At 37.3% G+C, this 22751-nt stretch overlaps 1 protein-coding gene across 7 annotated transcripts in view; it reads left to right on the top strand.

Moving 5' to 3' along the window:
* Positions 1–358: 358 nt before the first annotated feature.
* The window catches only part of LIN52 (lin-52 DREAM MuvB core complex component), a 119623-nt gene continuing 97230 nt past the window's right edge, over positions 359–22751 (top strand). For 4 of the 7 annotated variants that reach the window (XR_011076159.1, XM_068561904.1, XM_068562144.1 and 1 more), the window contains exons 1-5: positions 359–430; positions 5432–5506; positions 7078–7115; positions 10276–10342; positions 12102–12185. Coding sequence is in view for 6 of the 7 variants with exons in the window: in XM_068561904.1 (XP_068418005.1) it covers positions 400–430; positions 5432–5506; positions 7078–7115; positions 10276–10342; positions 12102–12185 (295 nt within the window). In the remaining variant the exon portion in view is untranslated. Of the gene's footprint in view, positions 431–5431; positions 5507–7077; positions 7116–10275; positions 10343–12101; positions 12186–12601; positions 12681–15893; positions 15962–21957; positions 22178–22751 lie in introns of those variants that run through there. The other 3 variants (XM_068561812.1, XM_068561983.1, XM_068561944.1) reach the window with 3 other exon arrangements.

The raw sequence follows: 22751 nt of genomic DNA, 5'->3' as shown, positions 1-22751 counted from the left end.
GACCTGGGGGTATGCGATTGGTCAGAAGTGATAGAGCTCTCGCCCTCCCACCCCCAACAAATTCTGTTGGCGGAGGTAGGGAAGACGCCCCTGACTTGGGTACTCTATATTGAGCACACGGGGAAGACGCCCCCGAACCCAGAACCGCGATTGGCCACAGACACAACCGCGGCCCCACCCACTGAAGAAAGTAAATAAGATCCTGCAAGAATTTTGCAGTAGCTCCGCCTCACCCGCTGCGCGAGGGGGTATGGCTAGCACTGGGGGCGTAGCCATGGAAACATTGCCCTAAGGGGCGGGGAAACTAGACCAGGCCGTGGGTTGGGGTTAGGTTTTCTCTTTGGGGGCGTGGCTTATGGATCCTTGCTTTCCCGCCGACGGTTGGCCACGTCACGTGACATGGGTTGGAAGATGGCGTCTCCCACAGAAGGTAAGAGCCGGTTTAGGGACCCTTCGCCTGCAACCTCCTTCTGTGCTCTCCTGGGAACTTCCACTCTCCGTCTGCCCCTCGAACTTACATATCTTTCGTGGGCTCTCCTTTCCCTTCCACTTCTTTTCCATGGGAGGTGGGTGCATCTTCAGCTCGCCGGTTCTTCACAGCGGCTCTGGAGGTGCCCAGTTTCTCTGCAGTGTACCAGGCGGGTGGAGGAGGGCACCCGCTTGGGACCCTTTCTGGGCAAAAGGACGAGAGTCGCCTTGGTCCTCCGCCCTGGTCCGCTTTAGTACGCTAAAGCCCCATTTGGGTGAGGCTGAGGGCCGAGGAGGAGATACTGCTGAGGAAAGGAGGCGCCTTAGTGTACCTTTCTCCAATGGGCGCCCCATTGAAGGGTCGATTCTCCTCTCTGAGCATCCGGAACGATTCTCTTAAACGCTTGCTAGGGTTGGTGGCTGACCTCATCCCGGGATTGAACCGCAAGAGAAACGTGATTCTCTCTTGTCTCCTTAGATTGGGACCGTTGCCCTGGCGGCTAAGGAAGAGACCCTCTCGGTCCCTCGCAATGAGAGTCCCGAGGAAAATGAGAATTGAGCTTTTTAGCGTAGTCATGCACACGTCTCAACCTCTGTAGCTTCTGCTTTATGTGGTGTTTCCTAAGGCTGAGTGAATGAACGATTTCTGCTTATATGTTGTCTAAGAGGCAAGTCATCTCAGTAATTGAGTGGTTTTGGTATACCCACAGGGTTTTGCGCTCCGTTCTGCTTTAGGGTTAGGATCTTGCAGTCATTTCTGAGCTCACTTAATTTTTGCTTCGACCACCCCCATCCCTGCGTCCATTTCACTGATAGTTTTCTGTCAAACAAAGGCATTTTGTGTTTGGAAGGAATCTTGGAAGTTCGTTTCAGGAATGAGGAAATTGAGGCCAGGAAAGCTATGCTGAGATCCTACTATATGAAAGGCGTTTTTCTAGGTGCTTTGGGAAAGGAAAAGATTAATCAAACACGTAAACACTTTTGCAGTTTCAGGTCTCATTTAAATGTCACCTCCCAGAGAGGCTTTCCCAGAACACAGTATCTGGAGTTGCCCTTCTTCACCATTATTCACTTTCTCTGTACCTTCATCGACAGAAGTTATTATGTTAACTTTGCCCTTTTCACACCAGATTGTAAATTCCAAGTCTGTCTTGTTCATAGTTGGATCCCAGGGCTTAGCACAGTGCCTGGCAAGCAGTAGGCCTTCAATTCACGTTTATTGAAAGACTGATTAGATATATGCATAAATAATAAATAACTTAGTCTTAAGTTTTAAGTTTAACTGAGTCTTAAGTTTTTTGAGCACGGGTACATACTGTATAAGAAATTATGGGTGTTGGGAGTCAAAAGAGATTATTTTGCCTGGGTGCTCTCTTGTTAAAATGTCCTCTTTTTTTTCTCCCCTCAGGAAAAAAAAAGAGCATTTAAAAAGTCAGCCAAGGGAATGGGGAGTTATTGTTTAATGGGTATAGACTTTCAGTTTGAGAAGGTGAAAAAGTTCTGGTGATGGATGGTGACGATGGTTGCACAACAATGTGAATGTACTTAATGCCACTGCACTGTACACTTAAAACTGATTAAAATGGTAAATTTTATATATAACTTACCACAGTTTTTAAAAAAAACCAGCCAAGTGATAGAAGTAGAAGTAATTGCTATTAAAATTTTTAGCTTATTACTAAGTTGTCTTTATATTTTTAAGTATTGTTCCTTATGTTTGATTTTCCCCTGTCTTCTCTCAATTTCTTTTCCTTTCTTGGGCCAGGAAGAATACTGGAAATGTATTTTTTTCCTTTGGTCTTTTAGCCATATCCACTCTCACTCAGTGTGCACTCTAGATTTTTAAAACTTTTCATGCTCATCTTTTACAGAGCTTCACCCTCTCCCCGTAATCTTTTTAATCTGACAAAATCAAGTTGAGCACTTTGAACTTAAATTTAGCTTCTAAATAAGTATTTTATCCTAAAATATTCCACTGCCTAGCTCTCTCACTTCTATTTTTAGTGTTCCACCTGTTTCTGTCTTTAAGATTTAAAATTATCGCCATTAAATTATCTCCCTATGAAAAAAAGTTTAGGTCATTTAGTGTTTCTCTTTTTAACACTAAAATTGCTGGGTCATCTTTGAAAAGGAGAAAATTGAAATCTAAGTAAAGCCATTAATTACTTAATGTATGAGAATAACACTCACAGTAGAGTCTGAGTTATGCCCCAGATTGTGGTATCATAGGGTCACACTTGTTGGTTATTGGATCCTACCCTCAATAAGTTTATTTTGTTATGGTTGAACTTTCCATCAGTAACATTCCTTGGGAATTTGAAAATTGGCATTTTGTGTTTCACACAGCTTTTTTTGGTTTGTTTGTTTGGTTGCCATTTTTGGATGCTTTAGTTAAGGCAATTTATTAGAGTTGAGTTCTTTTCCAATTAGAATGCCATTGGAAATTCCCTTAGAGTAAATATATAGGTTCAGCTAACATCCATCTCATAACGATACAATAAAAAGAAAAGAAAGAAGAATAAAGGAAAAAAATTTCTTTCCTTTTGATGAAAACTCTTAGGATTTGCTCTCTTAACTTTCCTGTATATCATACAGCAGTGTTAGCTATAGTCATCATTACACCCCTAGTACTTATTTACCTTATAACTGGAAGTTTGTACCTTTTGACCACTTTCCTCCAATTACCTCTCTTCTTACCCCCCACTTCTGGTAACCACAAGTGTGATCTCTTTTCTATGAGTTTACTTGTTTGCTTGTTTTAGATTGCACATATAAGTGAGATCATACAGTATTTTTCTGTCTCTGTTTTATTTCACTTAGCATAATGCCTTCAAGGTCCATCCAAGTTGTTGCAAATGATAGGATTTCCTCAGTTATATATGGCCGAATAATATTCCATTGTGTGTGTGTGTATTTTCACAATGTCTTCATCCATCAATGGACACTTAGGTTGTTCCCATGTCTTGGCTATTGTAAATAATCCTGCTATGAACATGGGGTCCCTTAGAGTATTTGGGAAAAAAATTTAGTTTAGAGAAAAGCACATGTTGACAGATTTTATAAATATGTATATTTTCTGGGGAGTGAGTCCATAGCTTTTTTTTTCAGATTTTCAAAAATGTGGCTTACCCAGAAAATGTTAAGAACCACTGTTTATATCATTAAATCAACCAATTTATGCAGCTAATTAGTATACCAAGCACACAGTATGTACTCAACAAATGTTAACTGTCGTTTTGTTTTTTTTTTTATTAGTTTATTTGGTTGTGCCAGGTCTTAGTTGTGGCAGGTGGGCTTCTTAATTGTGGCAGGCTGGCTCCTTAGTTGTGGCACGCGAACTCTTAGTTGTGGCATGCATGTGGGATCTAGTTCCCTGAACAGGGATTGAACCCAGGCCCTCTGCATTGGGAGCATGGAGTCTTAACCACTGTGCCACCAGGGAAGTCCCTAACTGTTGTCGTTAATATTGAGCACCTCCTGTGTGCCAGGGCAAGAATGGAGAGGAAATGGTGTTGAAGAATTAGGCAGGGGCTGGATCATGTAGGATTTTATAGGTCACAATAGATGTGCATTCATGAATTTAGCTGGGAAGAAGTCCTTTAAGCTGGAGAGTGGCGTGAACTGATTGACATTTTTAAAAAGTCTATCTGGCTACTTTGCAGAGTGTAGATTTAGGGGGAGGGAGGGGGAGGGGTAAGAATGGGAGCAGGGAGACCTATTAAGAGGCTATTGAAGTAGTCCAGGAGAGAAGCTATGGTTCCTTGGTTAATTAATGTGATTTCATGGTGTGTTTTAGAGGGATAAACTACTGGACTTACTAATGGGTTGGTTATGGAAGAGTGAAGGAAAGGGAGCCATGAAGGATGACACCTGGGTTTTTGGTTTGAGAACTGGCGTTGATGGTGGTGCTATTTATTGAGATGGAGAAGACTGGGGGATTATGGTTTTTCACACGTGTTAATAGAGAGAGATGTCAAGTAGCCACTTAGATATATAACTCCAAAGTCCGGGGAAAGATTAGGGCTGGATATAGAAGTATGAAGTCATTGGCATATAAATGGTCGTAAAGGCTATGGGACTAGATGAGATTTCCTTGGGAGACTTTTGGTAGGGAGTGAAGTCAGCCTAGGGTGGGCCCTGAGTGGAAGAGGAGACTGAAGGAGTCAGTGAGGAAGGAGAAAAACCAGCATAATGGTTTTATAGAAGCTGGAAGTGGAGTGTTTGAAGGAGAGTGGTCAGTGGGTGGATGCTGCAAAGAGGTCACATAAGAGAGAACAGAGAAGTGACCACTCGATTTAGCAACGTAGGTAATAGATAATCTTGACAACAGCCGTTTCCACACATGTAGGGTCAGAAGCCTGTTTGTTGTAGGCTAAGGAGAGAATGTAAGGTGAAGAAGTGGAGACAGCAGGAGGAACAACTCAAGAACTTTTGCAGTGAAGGAGGAGTGAGGAAGTCATGGGGTCAAGGAAGAGTATCTTCAAAGAAGGTAAATTCCAGAGCAGGCTTACTTGCTGTTGAGTTTGAGCCAGTAGAGAAAGGTAGAAACTGGTTGTGCAAGAGATTATTCAAGATCATGTCTTTGACAAAGCAAGAGAAGGTGGAATCCAGGGCCCTATCAGAGGAGTTTGTTTTTCTTGGGAGCAGGGACACTTCATTGATTGAGAGGAAAGTTCAAGAGTATGAGTAAAGATGCAGGTGGGTTTGTTGACATTCATTTTTCCCAATACCCCACTAAAATATTGTTCTTGTTTTAGAGATGGGAAAAGTAAGGTTTGATGAGGGAAATGACTTATTTGTGTAACATCATGGCTCAGTAGCATCAGTAGTCATAGAACTCAAATCTCTAGACTTCCAGGTGAGTGAGTGTTCCAGTTTGTTGTGTTCTTTGAGATTGATATGCCATAAAATGTAAAATAATGTGTTTTGTATCTTCTTAGCTCATCTGAGTGTTTTGTTCTAGGGGCAGATCTGGAAGCATCTTTGCTAAGTTTTGAAAAACTTGACCGAGCTTCACCAGATCTTTGGCCAGAGCAATGTAAGTTTTTGGTTTCTTTATATCAAAATCAATGCAGGAGTGACTTCCCTGGTGGTGCAGTGGTTAAGAGTCTGCCTGCCGATGCAGGGGACACGGTTCAGTCCCTGGTCCGGGAAGATCCCACATGCCGCCGAGCAACTAAGCCCGTGAGCCACAACTACTGAGCCTGCACTCTAGAGCCCGTGCTCCGCCACAACTACTGAGCCTGCACTCTAGAGCCCGTGCTCCGCAACAAGAGAAGCCACCGCAGTGAGAAGCCCGCGCACCGTAACAAAGAGTAGCCCCCGCTCGCCGCAACTAGAGAAGGCCTGTGTGCAGCAACAAAGACCCAGTGCAGCCAAAAATAAATATAAATAAATAAATTAATTTTTTTAAAGAAAGAAGAAGCTCAAAAATCAATGCAGGAAAACCAGTTCTACTTTGAGGGAGATTTTTGAAGAGTTATCATTTAGCTGTAGTGATTAAAATTTTAATTTTACTTCAAAGGAAGAGACTGAATTCTGTGATCTGGTGTTAAGAATAGCTGTTTGGTAGTTTAATTTTTTCAGAACACAGTGTCACTCAGGAAATGATAGAGAGCCTTTAAAAAATAATTATTTTTAAAAACTTCATCTGTAATGTGTCAGACAATACGAGATGCATAAAGTAATTCTTTGCTTCCTTCAAGTACTCTGATAAAGTTAACTGCTGTTATAGTTTAGTACCAATATTTTGGACCTTTTTTTTTTAAATGCTTACGCAGATAGGCAAATAAATATTTTAAGTGTATAGAGAGTTTTTTGTTTTGTTATGATGAAGTCATATGTACAGTGATCTACAGCTTAACATATTCTACCTAGTAACTTATTAATGGATCTTTCCATGTTGATAGGTGTAGACTTACTTCATTTTTTAAAAGTATTTCATTGTATAGATCTACTACAGCTTATGTATTCATACCCTGTATGGAAACCTAAGTTATATCCAAGTTTTGATGTTACAAACAATTTAACAATGTGTATCCTTGCACATGTATCTTTGTGCATATGGAAGAGGATGACTGTGTATGGGAGTACCCATTTCCTTACATACTAGCCAGTATTGGATGTTACTGATATTTATTATTTTTAGTTTATATTTATTAGTGAGGTTGAACCTTATTTTTAAATATCTGATTTTTATTTTTCTCTTTTTTAATATGATTCTTTCTGTGAGATATTTAAATAAACAATTGGATTGATAGAATAGCATACCTAAAAAGGAAATTTTAAATTTTTGGTAAGAGATATTAGATCTCACCACCGTCTCATTCAGCTAACACCTGATCCTTTGAAGTTCAGTTGAGGCATTATTTTCTCTGAGAAACTTTTCCTGCCTCCTCAGTCTGATTTAGATTTTCATTTTTTGTCCTCCCATAGCAACTGGTATTTTTCTTGAAGCACTTAAAAAAATGTTATAGTTATTGATTTACTCTGTCTCTTCTTCCAGACTATAAACTCCTGGAAGACAAGGCTGTTTTCTCATTTGAGTCCTCTATGTAAGAGACACTAAAATGTTTACTGAATGACTGATGTTGTGTTTTTTCTTTTTAGTACCAGGTGTTGCTGAATTTGCAGCTTCCTTCAAAAGTGTAAGTAATATCTTACTTACCTAATGAAGTTTTTCCAACATTTTGCTTCTGGGTAAAATCTCAACTATCTCTTATTTCTTTATTTTCAAGAATAATGTCATAGCCTTCAAAATATTTTGTAACCACAGCCCTGGAAATCTGTTTATATTATCATCATGTTAATGATGTTCATGCTCTATTTTGATATTTTGACCTTTGACTATTAGCCTCTTCTCTCAGCTTAAAAGATTTTAAGGTAAGGCAGTTGAAATATTTAATGTAATGCCAGTATTCTTTTTGCCCAAACTATGATTTTGAAGCTTTTCTCTGTTTATGTGATGCATTATGACTTTAACTTATACCTCCCTAGAGGATTTTGAAATTTCTCAGTAGCTTGTCAGAAACTGAAGGAAGACATTCATTAGAGCCACAACTTTTCCGTTTCCAGGACAGCAGACATTGTGCTAGATGCTCTAAATATGTTCTCTTATATATTCCCACAACCAGGAAAATATGATGATTATAATATTAGCTAGCACGTACATGATGCATACCATATGCCAGGGACTATTCTAAGTACTTTACGTACATTATTTAGTCTTTACAAAACCATGTTAGGGGGACTTCCCTGGCAGTCCAGTGGTTGGGACTGGGCACTTTCACTGCCAGTGGCCCCAGGTTCAATCCCTGGTTGGGGAACTAAGATCCTGCAAGCTGTGTGGTGCAGCCAAAAAAAGAAAAAGAATAAACATATGAGGTATAGGTACTATTATTATCCCTATTTTACAGACAAAGAAATAGACACAATGAGGTTAAGTAGGTTACCCAAGATCATAGGCTATAAATGGCAGAACCAGGCTTTGAACCCCTAAGTCTAATTACTAGCATCCATATTCATTATACCAGACCTAAAAGCATTTGTGCCCAAAGTTAAAAGCACTGACTGGCAGAGAAACTTGGAAGTTAAGTTACTTGCCCAAGTCCTAGCGTGTGACAGGCCGGGATCTGAGCACAGATCTGTCTGATTCCAAAGCTAATGCTCTTTCTATTAACAAATTGGGGATTTGTTATATAACTCTCTTAGTACCTTACCATATGCTTAGCATTCTCTACTCATTAATAGGGTTAAAGGTGCTGAGTTAAATATTAAGGCCCTTCTGGGCCGGTGGCTTTCAGGTCCTATGAGCATGTTTGTTCAAAGGGAGTCTGACTTTGTAGCCTCTTTCATTTTTTCAGGAGCTAGGGTTGTATGAAAGCTGGAGTGTGCTACTTTAGCATCCAGGAAGGCCTGAGCATGAGGAGTACAGGATAGCATAGGGCTTTGGAGTCAGACACACTTGGATTTGAGTCCTGAATGTGCTGCTTTACTATCTGTGACATGAGCAAGTTTCCTAACATTTTTGAGCCTTAGTTTTCTCATCTGAAGCTACCTCATAGAACTTAGTATAAAATGCCATAATGCATGTAAAACACTTTGCATAGTGCCAAGAACTAATAAACAGTACATGGTAGCTATTATTATTAGATCAACTTTTATCTAGTAGATTGAGTAGAAAGTACCTGATTTAATTTTCTTAAATTCTCATTCATAATGAATTTTTAGTTTAGTTAATTATATTCATTACAACTAAGTACTTTAAGTTGTAAACATAAATAAGTGGTTTTTTAAAAACTTTTATTAGAGCATGGTGTTTCTTGAAAATCTGATTAAATATCTACACTTTTTCCCTAGAATTATGCACATACATATTGAGTTTTGTTTCTGGGGGTTCAGGGCCATCCCAGGGCCCTAGGTTAAGATCCCCTGGTATAGTCCGATTCCCTCCTGGGGTAGAAGTGGTGAATTTGACCTAGAGCCTTCAAGGCGAGGTAGTATAGAGTAGTGGTTTTTGAACTCAGACTTCATGGGTTTTGAATCCTGGCTCCAATAGCTTTGTGACCTGAGGCAAGTGATTTATAATCTTCCTATACATCTGTTTTTTTTATTTGTAAAATGAGGAGGATAATAATACCTGTTTCATAGGGTTGATTTGGAAATTAAATGACATGATGCATATAAAGTGTTCTGCTTGTCACATAGTGCCAAATAAATGTTAATTTTTTAAAAAGGAAAAGGAATAAATAAGTCCTGGATTTGTAATGTACAGCATGGTGGCTAAATAATACTGTATTGCATATTTGAAAGTTGCTAGGAGAATAGATCTTAAAAGTTCTCATCACAAGAAAAAAATTTTTGTAGCCATGTATGGTGATAGATGTTAACTGGACTTATTGTGGCAATCATTTCACAATTTACACAAATATTGAATTATTATGCTATACACCAGAAACTAATATAATGTTATATGGCAGTTATACTTCAATTAAAAAAAAGAAAAAGAAAAGAAAAGGGACTCAAAGTTGAAGTAAAATCTCATCAGAATTGTTCATGTGCAACTGTGGAGCTTTTAAAACATACGTATGTAGTGCCCTTGCTCCATTCTTTCCACGGGACCCTCTCCCAAACCCTGATATTCTAAATCACTACATCTGGGTTATGGCCTAGTCATCTGTATTTTTTTAAAGTTACACAGATGATTCTCATGTGCAACCAGGATTGAAAACTGTTACTCCAAAGCTATTCCAAGAATGGGTTCTCTTTCATGTTTTGTAAGTTCACTTTCAGAAATGAAAAGAAACTTAAAATTCTAAAGTTTTCTGAAATGTTTACAATAAAATGAAATTTCAAGTAATGATCATTCCAGTCTTCTCTCGTTCAGATTGAAGATTTTCTCATTTTTGGTTCTTCTTTGAATCTTCTCCTCTGCCAGAGAATGTTACTTCCTGATTATTGTTTCAAACAGTTCAGTTGGAGGCTTTCACCAGTACTGAATTTCCAGTAATTTCCTTCACAACTATACCAGTCTTTTATGCATACAACAGTAACAGTGGTCAGACCTAATTCTTCCAAGATCATTTCTTTAAAACCAGCTTTTAAAGATGAGCAGTATTATTTTGTAAGGGTTCTATTTGTAGGCCATATCTGAACCTGGAGAAATCTAGGTCTTTGAAATTATAATTTGCCAGTATTTTCAAACAACCTGAAGGCTGTGTGAAAAACTCCTTTTCTTATAAGAAAGAAGAGTAGGGTCTCTTCATACTGTGCGTATATCTGAATGGATATATTCTTATTTTCTGACAGCCTATTACTAGCTCTCCACCCAAATGGATGGCTGAAATAGAACGTGACGATATCGACATGTTGAAAGGTAAGCAGTGCTGGTGACCTTTAACCTTTAACCTGACATTTATGCTCCTCGACAAACCACCTTTCCAATTTTTCTCTCACTATTCCCTTACAAGTATTCTTGGCTTCAAATTGCCTATTTAACCATCCTTATTCATGGTTCTTCATGTCTAAATGCCCTTCTCTACTTTTCCATGTGTAGAAATCCTGCCAATTCAAGACTCAGTAATAATGATTTCTTCTGCTGCTAAATTCCTCTAATATTAACTTTATTTTGTATGATGCTTAGAGTTAACTAAAAGCTCTCACGTAAATTTTCTTATTTAATTCTCATAAAGGTCCTGTGCGTTAGGTATGATATCTAAGTTTCAGAGGTTAATTTAACCAAGGTTTATTAGAAAGAGTTAAAATTTAAACCCTGATCTTTTTAAGACTAGTCTCTTACCGCTATAACACAAGTGCTTTATTTAGGATTTACTGCCATATATTGTTGCCAGGACTATTAACTGACAGCCCCTTAGTGGGTTAAGAGCTGTCTTTCAGTTCTTTCTATCTCATCAATTTCTCTCATAAAGAATACTGTAAGTAGTGAATATTGTTGTCTGATAAATGACTTGGAACTCAACCACAAAGCAGAAATTTAAATTAAAAAACATTAATTTTCCTTGATTTTGCTCTACTTTATTTAATATTTTTATTATCCTTCTGGTGATAAGATTCATGATGGTTGTGAAGTAATAAACTGAAGTTAAGGTAAAAAATCTGGGATTCTTAAGCTATTTAAGCAGCTGAACAGATCAAGAAAGTCTACTTATGCCAGATATAGATAATGAGTGTGGCATGATAAGTTGCAGAAAATAACACCTCTATTTGACTTCAGAAGTAATTCATTCTGCATGAAATGCTTAAAAGCAGATCCCCTCCTCCAGCCAAGGGAAAATTAAGTCTCAAGGGCATCTCGGGTTCATTGTTCTAATGTTCCAAACAGACATTTATATAATATCCCATCAGCATGTATTTTCTAAGGAAACTTTAAAGTTTTAGTAAGGGATCAGAGCATTATGTTTCATGCAAATTGACCTATGTCTAAAACCTAAAAGGAATTGGGTGTTATTTAAATGAAAATCTCGGAAAGTAAGTTTTTATTTTAAGTATACTGTCTTCTTATCTGGAACATAAATATTTTTATAGGAATTTGATTTGAAGGTAAAGTTTGGATTAATATTTAGTCTTTGTTTTCTAAACTTAGGGAAATAGGGAGGAGTAAGTGTTTTATTGCTATTTTATTAATTGGAATAATGAGGACTTGTAAATGACTTGTAAAGGACTTGTAAATGAGACAGAGATCTGTCTGTAGGCTTTCTCAAGTCTGTGTCGGATCACAAGTTTCATCTTTTAATGGTGTATTCATTTTGTGTGATAGGCAAAATGAATGTAATAAAAGGATCCTCAGGATAAAACACATAATTTGCTATTGTGCCTATGATGACTCTCTTCTCATTAAGTGGGTAAGCTCATCTGAGGCATTTTGTAGTGGTGGAAAATTCACTGGTATGCCTGTGTGTGTGTGTGTGTGTGTGTGTGTGTGTGTGTGTGTGTGTGTGTGTGTGTGTGTGTGTGTGTAGGGGGAATGATTGGATGAGAAGAGATATGAATCCATTTTCTATTTTTCTATAGGAATCAAGCTTGAAAACTTTTATAACAAGGATTTGCCACCTGAATGAGTTGTTACTAGAAAGCAGTGGAAAGAAATGGTAATGAAATAAATAATTCTGTTTCAGAACTGGGGAGCCTCACCACAGCTAATTTGATGGAGAAGGTACGAGGCCTTCAGAACCTGGCCTATCAGTTGGGGCTGGATGAGTGTGAGTACCCAGATCACATTTATTCAGGGTTGCATGTTGTATATTTCATGATGAGTTCTGGCATAATTCAGAAAGTATCTTTATTAGGTGTTTTAAAGGTAAGAAGCCATTGTAATCTAAAGTATGCCACTTATGATAGAGTGTTCTGGAATAATTACTGAGTTTACTAGGTTACAAGTTGTTTTTCACCGTACAGTGAAAGTATATTGGAAACTCTTAGAGCTTTAAGTGATAAAATGCCAAATCACACTAGCTTAAGCAAAAGAAGGATTTTATTCACATAAATCAAAATTCTAGGAGTAGAAATAGCTTTGAGCATCTCTAGAGCCATGACTCATTATTTATTTACTTTTTATTGAAGTATAGTTTTTTAAAAATATTATTTATTTATTTATTTATTTATTTGGCTGCACCAGGTCTTAGTTGTGGCACGTGGGTTCTTCGCTGTGGCATGCGGGATCTTTAGTTGTGGCATGCGAACTCTTAGTTGTGACATTTGGGATCTAGTTCCCTGACCAGGGATCGAACCCGGGTCCCCTGCATTGGGAGTGGGGAGTCTTAGCCACTGGACCACCAGGGAAGTCCCTGAAATATAGTTGATTTACAATGTTGTATTAATTTCTTCTGTACAGCAGAGTGACTCAGTTATACACGTATATGCATTCTTTTTTATGTTCTTTTCCATTATGGTTTATCTCAGGAGATTTGATATAGCTCCCTGTGCTATACAGTAGGACCTTGTTGTTTATCCATTCTAAATGTAATAGTTTGCATCTACTAATCCCGAACTCCCAGTCCATCCCTCCCCAGATCCATGACTCTTAATGATGTCTTTGGAATGTGCTCTTGTTCTTACTTTTTGAGTTTTGCTTCTCAAATCTCTGCTTCACTCATGCGTTATTATTCTTCTTTGATCTAGCACTGGGGAAAGTGGCCAGTAGAAACTCCAGTTCATATGTCTTTAAATCTCGTAATCCCAAAGGAAAGAACATCTTTTCTGAACATTCCAGAAGAAAGGTCCTGGGGAGGACTCTGACTGTTCCATCTTGGCTCACATATCTATCCTGGAACCAGTCCTTTGGCCAAGTAGCATAGAGCACCGAGATGGGCCAGGCCTGGGGCCTGGCTGCAGAGGCAGGTTGGAATGGTTAGTCTGACTCAAATCATGTGGACTGCAATAGGGGAGGATTGCTTCCCCAAAGGAAGGGTTATATAATACACCAAGAACATAATCTGCTAGCATGAGTAATGCTTTTAAAGTTCTCATCTATTCCTGTCTGCTGTCCATTCTTTTAGTTTAAAATTATTTCTTTAGAAACTGTATCTCTTTCCATACTGTATTCATTATAAAACTGGAAAAGGAACTGTAGAAAATTTTCACTTTGTAATTGAAAGAAATACTCAACATAATTAGAGTGGTTAGAACTTTGTTCTCATTGGATAGGTACCTCCAGAGACCTTCATAAATGCACAATTTTGAGAGGCTACTATAGCTTATAACTTTCTTCAAAACTGCAAGTTTTGTACTGATTAGCACAATCCCACCAATAGTTTCACAAATTGTTTCTCTTGTTTATAGAGCATATAGTGGATTTGTCCACATCATTGATTTTACTACCAAATTCAACATTTCACTTTAAAATTTAATTTAAAACTTCTAATTTTTGACTAATAGACAACACTTCCTTAGTCCTCTTTATGTTTTCTTTATTTCCATTACTGTCATTAGCAGTTGACATTCTTTTACCAGGAAAACATTTTTTAATCACTTCATGAATCAAGGAGCAGAGAACAAAAAACTGCTTTGAGGTATGGTTGCTAGGTGGTCTGCTAGGTTCACTCATTGTTACCTAACTCCTCTGTGGACTAGTCATTTATTTCTCGTGATTAACGTTTATGTCTTGGCAAAATTACTGATTACCATGTATGTCATGGACCTCAAGGGTTTATAATGAAAACCCTGTGATTATTAAATTCATGAATGCGAGGCTTGTACAATATAGAACTTGATTCTGTTTCTAGCTCTGGATAATACATGCTGTAATGATCACAGCGATCAATCCTTTTTCTCTCTGTGTCAATTTTTCTTATGAAATAAAGTTTTATGCTCATTATATCAAGAAGATGCTATATTACCAAATGTGTTTATCAACAGTGTTGTCTCTAGTTTGTTGTAGATAAAATTACTATATTTCCTCTGATTAGTTTTTCTTTTTCTATTTTCCTACTGAGAAAGATAATGAAGTATTTTTTTCCCCACTTTTTATTATGGAAAATTTTAAACATATACCAAAGGAGAGCGAGTAGAATATTGACCTCATATACTCATGACTTGGCTTCAATAGTTAGCATATGGCCAATCTGTTTCACTAATACCAACCTACATAATTACTTAAAAGCAAATCTCAGGCATCACATCATCTCACTACCAAATAACTTCATATGTGAGTCCAAAAGACAAGGACTCTCTCTTTCTCTCTCTCCTTTTTTTTTTCTTTTTAATATAACTGCAATTCCATTATTGTGCCTAAAAAATTTTAATATACTTGCTTAATATCATCAGATAGCCAATCAGGATTCAGATTTCCCTGGTTGACTCATAATTGTCTTTATATAGTTGATTGGTTTGAATCAGGATTTAACTAAGGTACTGTATTTGATATGTTTCTTAAGTCTTTTAATCTGTCAGAGTTCCACCTCCCGTTTATTTTCCTTTGCCATTTATTATTATTTGTTATTCTGTAGAATTTTCCACATTCTGGATTTTTTTGCTTACATCCCTGTGGTAGTGCTTAATATGTCCACCTATCCCTTTTTATTTCCCAGTAACTAGATCTAGAAGCTCACACAGATACAGGATTGATTTTTATTTTTATTTTCAGTTTGGCAAGAGTATTTCATAAATGGTGTTGTATACATCCTATAGAAGGGTACATCATGTTTGCTTGTCTCTCTTTGTGATGTTAAGATTAATTAATTGATAAAGGTATTGCTAGCCTCATCTATTATTCATTGTAAAATTCTCCATCAGCCTTACTCTCAGAGTTTTAGCAGCCTTTGAAAACTGCCTAGATTCACTATTTTATTATAGGTTGCGAAATGGTAGTACACTAATTCTGTCACTCCTTCTTATTAGCTAGAATTTTTCTGTAAAGAACTTTATCGTATCGACTATTATTTATTACCTTGACAGCTGTTCTTACTGGATGAATGATTCTTCCTCTTTATCAGTTTTTAGAATAATGAGTCGGTTCTCTGAGCATCAATAAATCTGTGTTAATGTCTTTCCACAGAATCAAAAACTTGGTGTGGTTTGTTTCAGTTTTTAATCCACACAGTTAAAATCATTATTATTGTTAAGTATTTATATTTCTGAAACTTAAGGCTTTGGAGGTAGGGGTTTGAAGTCACCTAGCTTAGTCACCTTAAGCATGGAACCAAAATTCTTCCATGAGCACAGCTGAGAGTTTTCAAAATTATTTTCTAGTTCAAAATTCAACCTTCTTTCAACCTCTGTAGCAGTGCTTTGCTACTGATTGTTATTTTCCCCAATCATAACAATTAGCTGACATACAGAAAATAGTTTTTAAATTTAGAATTGGAAAGAGTCACATTGATACGGAGTGGACTTCTTGGATACAAAGTCTCTTTGTTTTATTGTGTATAGTGTATTTGCATAAAACCAAGATCTTTTTTTTGTCCTTACAGATTATTCATCTACTCTAGGGGTTGACATTTACTTGACACCCTAATCTGGTGTTTCGATGTCTCAATCCTCTTTCCTGCATTAATTGAGAGGATGACATGGATGAAAAATAAGCAATAGGAACTGATGAATCCCCAAGGACCAGTGATCCTGTTTTCATGCAAATATCTGCACTGATAAAGATGATGGAAAGAAAAAAATGCAAAAAATATTTGTCCTCAAAACAAGATTGTTTGTCACTTCCCTGGAGCATTGTTAAATGTTAGTATAGAGATAATGTGAACCTTCTAGGGCTGATAGTAACTAGATTGTGTCTTTTGGAAGATGAACCCTGCCCTTTGATTTGGTACATTTTTATGTCTCAGACAACTCTTTTGGTGTGCAGATTTTGGAATGCAATAATGTTTTGTATAGGTATTTATAGCTTTTCATGATTGGGGCCCTCTGACTTGATTTGGGCAGTTAATTTATGTGAAATTCCCATGAAAAATATAGAAATATAAAAAACTGCCTTATCATATAAAGAATTCCATTTCTGTTACTTCTATCTGAGTTCAGTGTCCTTCCTGTTTACTGAAACTATTGTAGTCACCTTCTAACTGCCCTCCCTGCCTTTCAACTACCTCATATCAGTCCATCTTTTTTACCACTAACAGGTTAATTTTTCCAAAGTACCATTTGCTTCTGTTTGTCCTTTGCTCTTAAGTCATTAGTAGTACTTCATTACCCATATGATAAAATTCAGATTCCTTAGCATGGCATTCAGAATCCTCTTAACTCTGGGCCGAGCCTAATGCCTAGCCTTCTTACTTCTCCTCTACCAAAACACCAGGCATTGTCCTCATTTGAAATATTCTTCCTGGAACACTTCCCCATCTTCTTAATTCTATTCATGCTATTCCTTTTTCTCAGAAAACCTTCCCTGACCTATTTCTAATATTAGGACTTTTATTTGTCCTTCATTATTCAGCCTACCTCTTTTATCAGCCTTTCCTTTTTTATACCTGATCTGGAAAGTGAAATCGCTTTCTTGGCCTCCCAAATTGCTCAGAGAGCAGTTCGTTTGTTTCATTTTGTCATTCTGGGAGATTTTTGGTACATGTCTTATCTCTTGGATTAATTGTAACTCTTTAAGGTAAGAATCATATTTTGGGGCTGTCTTTGTAGCCCACAGAGTACCTGGCATGTGGTAAATGTGCAATGTGTATTTGCTGATTGAATGCATGATCAACTGCTTGATGCCTTTAGATGAAATGACAGATTTTTAAAAAATTTATTTTATTATGTATATATATTTTTATTTTTGGCTGCATTGGGTCTTCATTGCTGCGCGCGGGTTTTTTCTAGTTGCTGCGAGCAGGGGCTACTCTTCGTTGCGGTGCGCGGGCTTCTCATTGAAGTGGCTTCTCTTGTTGCGGAGCACGGGCTCTAGGCGCGCGGTCTTCAGTAGCTGTGGAGCATGCGCTCAGTAGTTGTGGCTCGCGGGCTCTAGAGCACAGGCTCGGTAGTCGTGGCACACGGGGTTAGTTGCTCCACGGCATGTGAGATCTTCCCGGACCAGGGATCAAACCTGTGTCCCCTGCATTGGCAGGCGGATTCTTAATCACTGGGCCACCAGGGAAGTCCCGAAATGACAGATTTTTAAAATGAAATCCATTGACTTAAAACTGAAAAAGTGGAAGCTTCTAGAAGTTGTTCTTTTTCTGGATAGTCTGTTTTAGTGATGAGAAGTAACATTTGAAGTTCTCATAATATCTGGAATTTTTCTCTTACGACAGTGGATGATCAACCACCCATAGTAAAGATAGTGTGAAGCTTGTTGGTAATGGTTTGGTTTTATCTTCTACCTGACCCCTACTCCATCGCTATTATGATCTGGGCATGATCCTGATTTAGTCATGTTAAGTTGCAACAGAACGTACCTTGTTCTATTCCTAAGACCCATTGAACCCAGTAAATCCTACTGAATACTGATTCTCAACAGTGTTTGTCCTTTTTTAAAAAAGGTTTCCACCATCTTTTAAAGCTACAAACCTTTTAGTAGTTATGCAGATGACCTACTTACTGGCTATATTCAAGATATTTTTAAATAGAATGTGATGATTGGGAAAGCAGAAGACCATGCCATTTGAAACTAGGGCTAAAGCTTGGGGTTCTGATGCATTTCTTCTTTTTCCTTTGTTTTATAATAGCTTTACTGATATGTAATTCACATACCCTACAATTCATTTATTTATAGTGTGCAATTCAATGATTTTTAGTATATTCAGAGTTGTGCAACCATCACCACAATCAATTTTAGAACATATTCGTCACCCCTCAGAGAAACTCTGTACCCATTAGCAGTCACTCCTCATTTTCCCCCAAGCTCCATAGGCCTAGGCCACCACGGATGTGCTTTCTGTCTCTATGAGTTTCTAGTGTGGACATTTCATATAAATGGAATCATATAATATATGGTCTTTTGTGACTGGTTTCTTTCACTTAACATAGTGTTTTCATTGTTCATTTATGTTGTAACATGTAGCAATACTTCATTTCTTTTATAGAATTGAATAATATTCTACTGTATAGATATATTTATCTACCAGTTATTCACATTATGTTTATCCACTACTTGGTGAACATTTGCATAATTTCCTCTATTCAGCTAGTGTGAATAATGCTGCTATGAACATTCATGTACAGGTATTTATGTGGACATATGTTTTCATTCTCTTTAGCTTATAACTAGGAGTGGAATTTCTGGGTCATATGGTAACTCTACATCTAACCTTTGGAGGAACTGTCAGACTATTTTCAATACTGACTCTGCACCATTTAACATTCCCACCAGCAGTGTATGAAGGTTCCAATTTCTCAACACCTTGCCAATACTTATTGTTTTTTAAAAATTATTACATAATCCATCCTAGTGGATATATTATGAGAAGTGATATCTCATTGTGGTTTGGATTTGCATTTGCCTAATAACTAGTGATATTGAGCATGTTTTCATGTGCTTATTGGCTAGTTGTATATCTTTTTTAGAGAACTGTATTCAGATCGTTTGCCCATTTTAAAATTGGATTATTTGTATTTGTATTATTGAGTTGTGTGAGTTCTTTATTCTAGAAACAGGTTGCTTATTCGATATATAATTTGCAAAAGGTTTTCTTACATTCTGTGGGTTGTCTTCTTACTTTCTTGATGGTATTCTTTGGGACACAAAAGTTTAATTTTGATGAAGTCTAATTTATCAATTATTTCTTTTGTTGGTTACATTTTGATGTTGTACCTAAGATACCATTTCCTAATTTAAGGTCCTAGAGATTTATGCCTGTGCTTTCTTCTAAGAGTTTTATTCTTAGCTCTTATAGTTAGGTATTTGATCCATTTTAGGTTAATTTTTTATATATATTGTGAAGTAGGGATCCCAATTCATTCTTCTGAGTGTGGATATCCAGTTGTTTCAGCACCATTCGTTGAAAAGACTATTCCTTTCCCATTGAATTGTCTTGGCATTTTTGTTAAAAATCAATTGACCATAAACATGAGGGTTTATTTCTGGATTCTCAGTTCTATTCCATTGACCTATATTTCTGTCCTTATGCCAGTCCCTCACTGTCTTGATTACTGTAACTTTGTAATAAGTTTTGAAATTGGGATGTGTAAGTTTTCCAACTTTGTTCTTCTTTTTCAAGATTTGTTTTTGGCTATTCTGGGTCCCATGAATTTCCATAGGAATTTTAACTTGTCAGTTGTTTCAAAGAGGTCAGCTGGGGTTTTGGTAAGGATTGCATTGAATCTGTAAATCAGTTTGGGGAGTATTGCCATCTTAATGAAATTAAGGTGATTCATGAATGTGGTATGTCTTTGTGTTTATTCAGGTCTCCTTTAATTTCTTTGAACAATGTTTTGTAGTTTTCAAAGTGTAAGTTTTACACTTAATTTGTTAAAATTTATTCCTAATATTTTAATTTTTTGATGCTATTATAAATGCAGTTGTTTTCTTAATTTCATTTTCAGTTTGCTCATTGATACTGTAGAGAAATCAATTAATTTTTGTATATTGATCTTATATCCTGCAACTTTACTGAACTCATTTATTAGTTCTAATTGTGTTTTAGTACATTGCTTATACAGAATTATGTCATATGCAAATAGAGGTATTTTACTTCTTCATTTCCAATCTGGATGCCCTTCCTTCCTTCCTTCCTTCCTTTCTTCCTCCCTCCCTCCTTTCTTTCCTCTTTTCCTTTTCTTTTCTTTTTTTTTTTAATTTTTGCCTAATTGCCCTGGCTAGAAATTCCAGTACAGTGTTGAATAGAAGTGGCAAGAGTGGACATCCTTGTCTTCCTCCTGATCTTAGGGAGAAAGCATTAAGTCTGATATTAGGTTTTTTGTACATGCCCTTTGTCAGTTTGAGGATGTTATCCTTTTTTTTTTGGTTGCACTGCGAGGCTTGTGGGATCTGAGTTCCCTGACCAGGGATTGAACCCGTGCCATGGCAGTGAAAGCGTGGAGTCCTAACCACTGGACTGCCAAAGAATTCCCTTAGGATGTTATCTTTTATTCTTAGTTTGTTGAGTGTTTTTATCATGAAGAGGTTGAATCTGATGCATTTGTTGTTGATTACACTTCACCATATACCATATAATAAAAATCTCAATTTGATTTATACTCATTTACTTGTACTGGTTTGAAATTACCTTGTACTATAAAGAAAAGATTGGTAAAAAGTTATTAAGTAAATAAGATCACACTGAGTATATTACTGTCTTAAAAAGCTTCAAGAAATTTAGCTTATTTTGATATAAGTCGTTGCTTCTGCTAATTTATCGTTTAATCCTGTATGTTCATTTAGCTGTTTCGGTAGGACTGTTATTTGGCTAAATTTACTCACTTACCAGTTTTTAAAAAGCAACATTTTATTGTAAAAAAGGTTGAGATTTCCCCATTAAAACCTGATATGTCATCCTGGTAGTCTACACTGATGAAGTTGTCTGCACCAGAAATTATTTCGTACAACTTCCTTCCTTCTTTCCTCCCTTCCTCTTTTCTCTTCTTTTCTTTTCTTTCTTTTTTATTTACTTTTTGTCCATGTGGCAGGGCATGCAGGATCCTAGTTCCCCAGCCAGGGATGGAACCCGCACTCCCTGCAGTGGAAGTTCAGAGCCCTAGGCACTGGACCACCAGGGAATTCCCTGGTACAACTTTCTTTGGTGGTGGTACCAAAGAAAAACTTCTGCTTCCAAGCTAGGCTGTGGTAAAGTAGACTTCTCCACCCTCTAGGTATGTGGTTTTTGAAAAAGTGACCATTTGTAGTAGTTAGAAATTGTTTCCCATCTAGATAAAATTCTAAAGAGCAGTTAGCTCTTTTAATTTCTTATTTTAATCTGTGAAGGAGGGCAGGGAGAGAATAACTGGGACTCTTACACCCTGGATATTCTTCTTTGTGGCCTGACATCAGACTTCTTTGACTGGCTTACTTTACAAAGCCTGTACCTCTATCTATAATAGTTAAAAGTTAAATTAACTGTACTTGATTGATTGAGAAAAATGATTTTTCACTAGCCTTTAACCTCTAGATGGCAGTATGAGTCTTATTGTACTTCTGGCTTTTCCTCTACCCATATCTCTTGAACTGGGTTTCTGATTTAGGTACAAATTCTTATGTCTTTACTGGACTACTTGCCTAACTTTGTTGATGCCTTACTTGATTTTTAGCTTTTTATTTTTCCTTTTCATCTCTCCACATTAGAAAAAAAATTCCCTTCTTAAGCAATGTGTATTTTTGATGCTCAGTTTCCCTATTGTCAGAAATAACATTTTGCTTTTGATGAAGGAGGTGGGTAGAAAAAACCAAAAATGTGGTAGTTTAATTCAATAGCTTCCATACCTGGGTATAAGACCCTCAGAATGGGTTCAGCTCTCTCATCTCAGTTTATCTTGTTCTATCCTTTGACTCTCCTGGTTATTAAGTGGTATCAGACAATGCCTTATTAAATTAAAATAGGAATGTTAGCTAAAATTGATGAAATAAGCTTAGATTTTCAAGAAGAATTTAATTGTTTTAAAATAAAGCTTTCAGGGACTTCCCTGGTGGTGCAGTGGTTGAGAATCCGCCTGCCAATGCAGGGGACACGGGTTCGAAGCCTGGTCCGGGAAGATCCCACATGCTGTGGAGCAACTAAGCCCGTGCGCCACAACTACTGAGCCTGCGCTCTGGAGCCCGCAAGCCACAACTACTGAAGCCCGCGTGCCTAGAGCCTGTGCTCCGCAACAAGAGAAGCCACCGCAATGAGAAGCCTGTGCACCGCAGCGAAGAGTAGCCCCCGCTCGCCGCAACTAGAGAAAGCCTGTGTGCAGCAATGAAGACCCAGTGCAGCCAAAAATAAATAAATAAATTTATTTTAAAAAATAAAGCTTTCAAATACTTAGCCATTTTGAGTGATGAGATAATAGCAAAAGAAAGAAGTGTTCAATTCAGCAACTGTTTGAGTGCTTACTTCCTACAAGGCTCTGTAGGGGATATGAAGATGAATAAGACATAATTACTGCCCTGTGCAGATTACAGTCTAGTAGGAAAGGGAGATAAGACAATTAAGTAAATGATTCTTAATGGAAGGTAGAGGAGATAAGCTCCATAGAGTACTAAGAACTTTTGGGATAGGGGAGAAGAGGCAATTACATTAGATTGCTACAGGAATGGCAGATAAGTTTCATTTTGTATGTCAACATAGATTGATTAGTAAGGATTTCCTAGGGCTGCTGAATTGAGGATTTTGAGGAATCTTGATTCAAATAAGTCAATTAGTGTTGTCTGCTGTGGACCAGGGAAAGGGGTGTGGTAGTATTTGCTATTTCTGGATCATTGA

Source organism: Eschrichtius robustus, chromosome 1 (assembly GCF_028021215.1).
Source record: "Eschrichtius robustus isolate mEscRob2 chromosome 1, mEscRob2.pri, whole genome shotgun sequence".
NCBI lineage: Eukaryota > Metazoa > Chordata > Mammalia > Artiodactyla > Eschrichtiidae > Eschrichtius > Eschrichtius robustus.
This window is presented reverse-complemented; position numbering and strand designations above follow the sequence as displayed.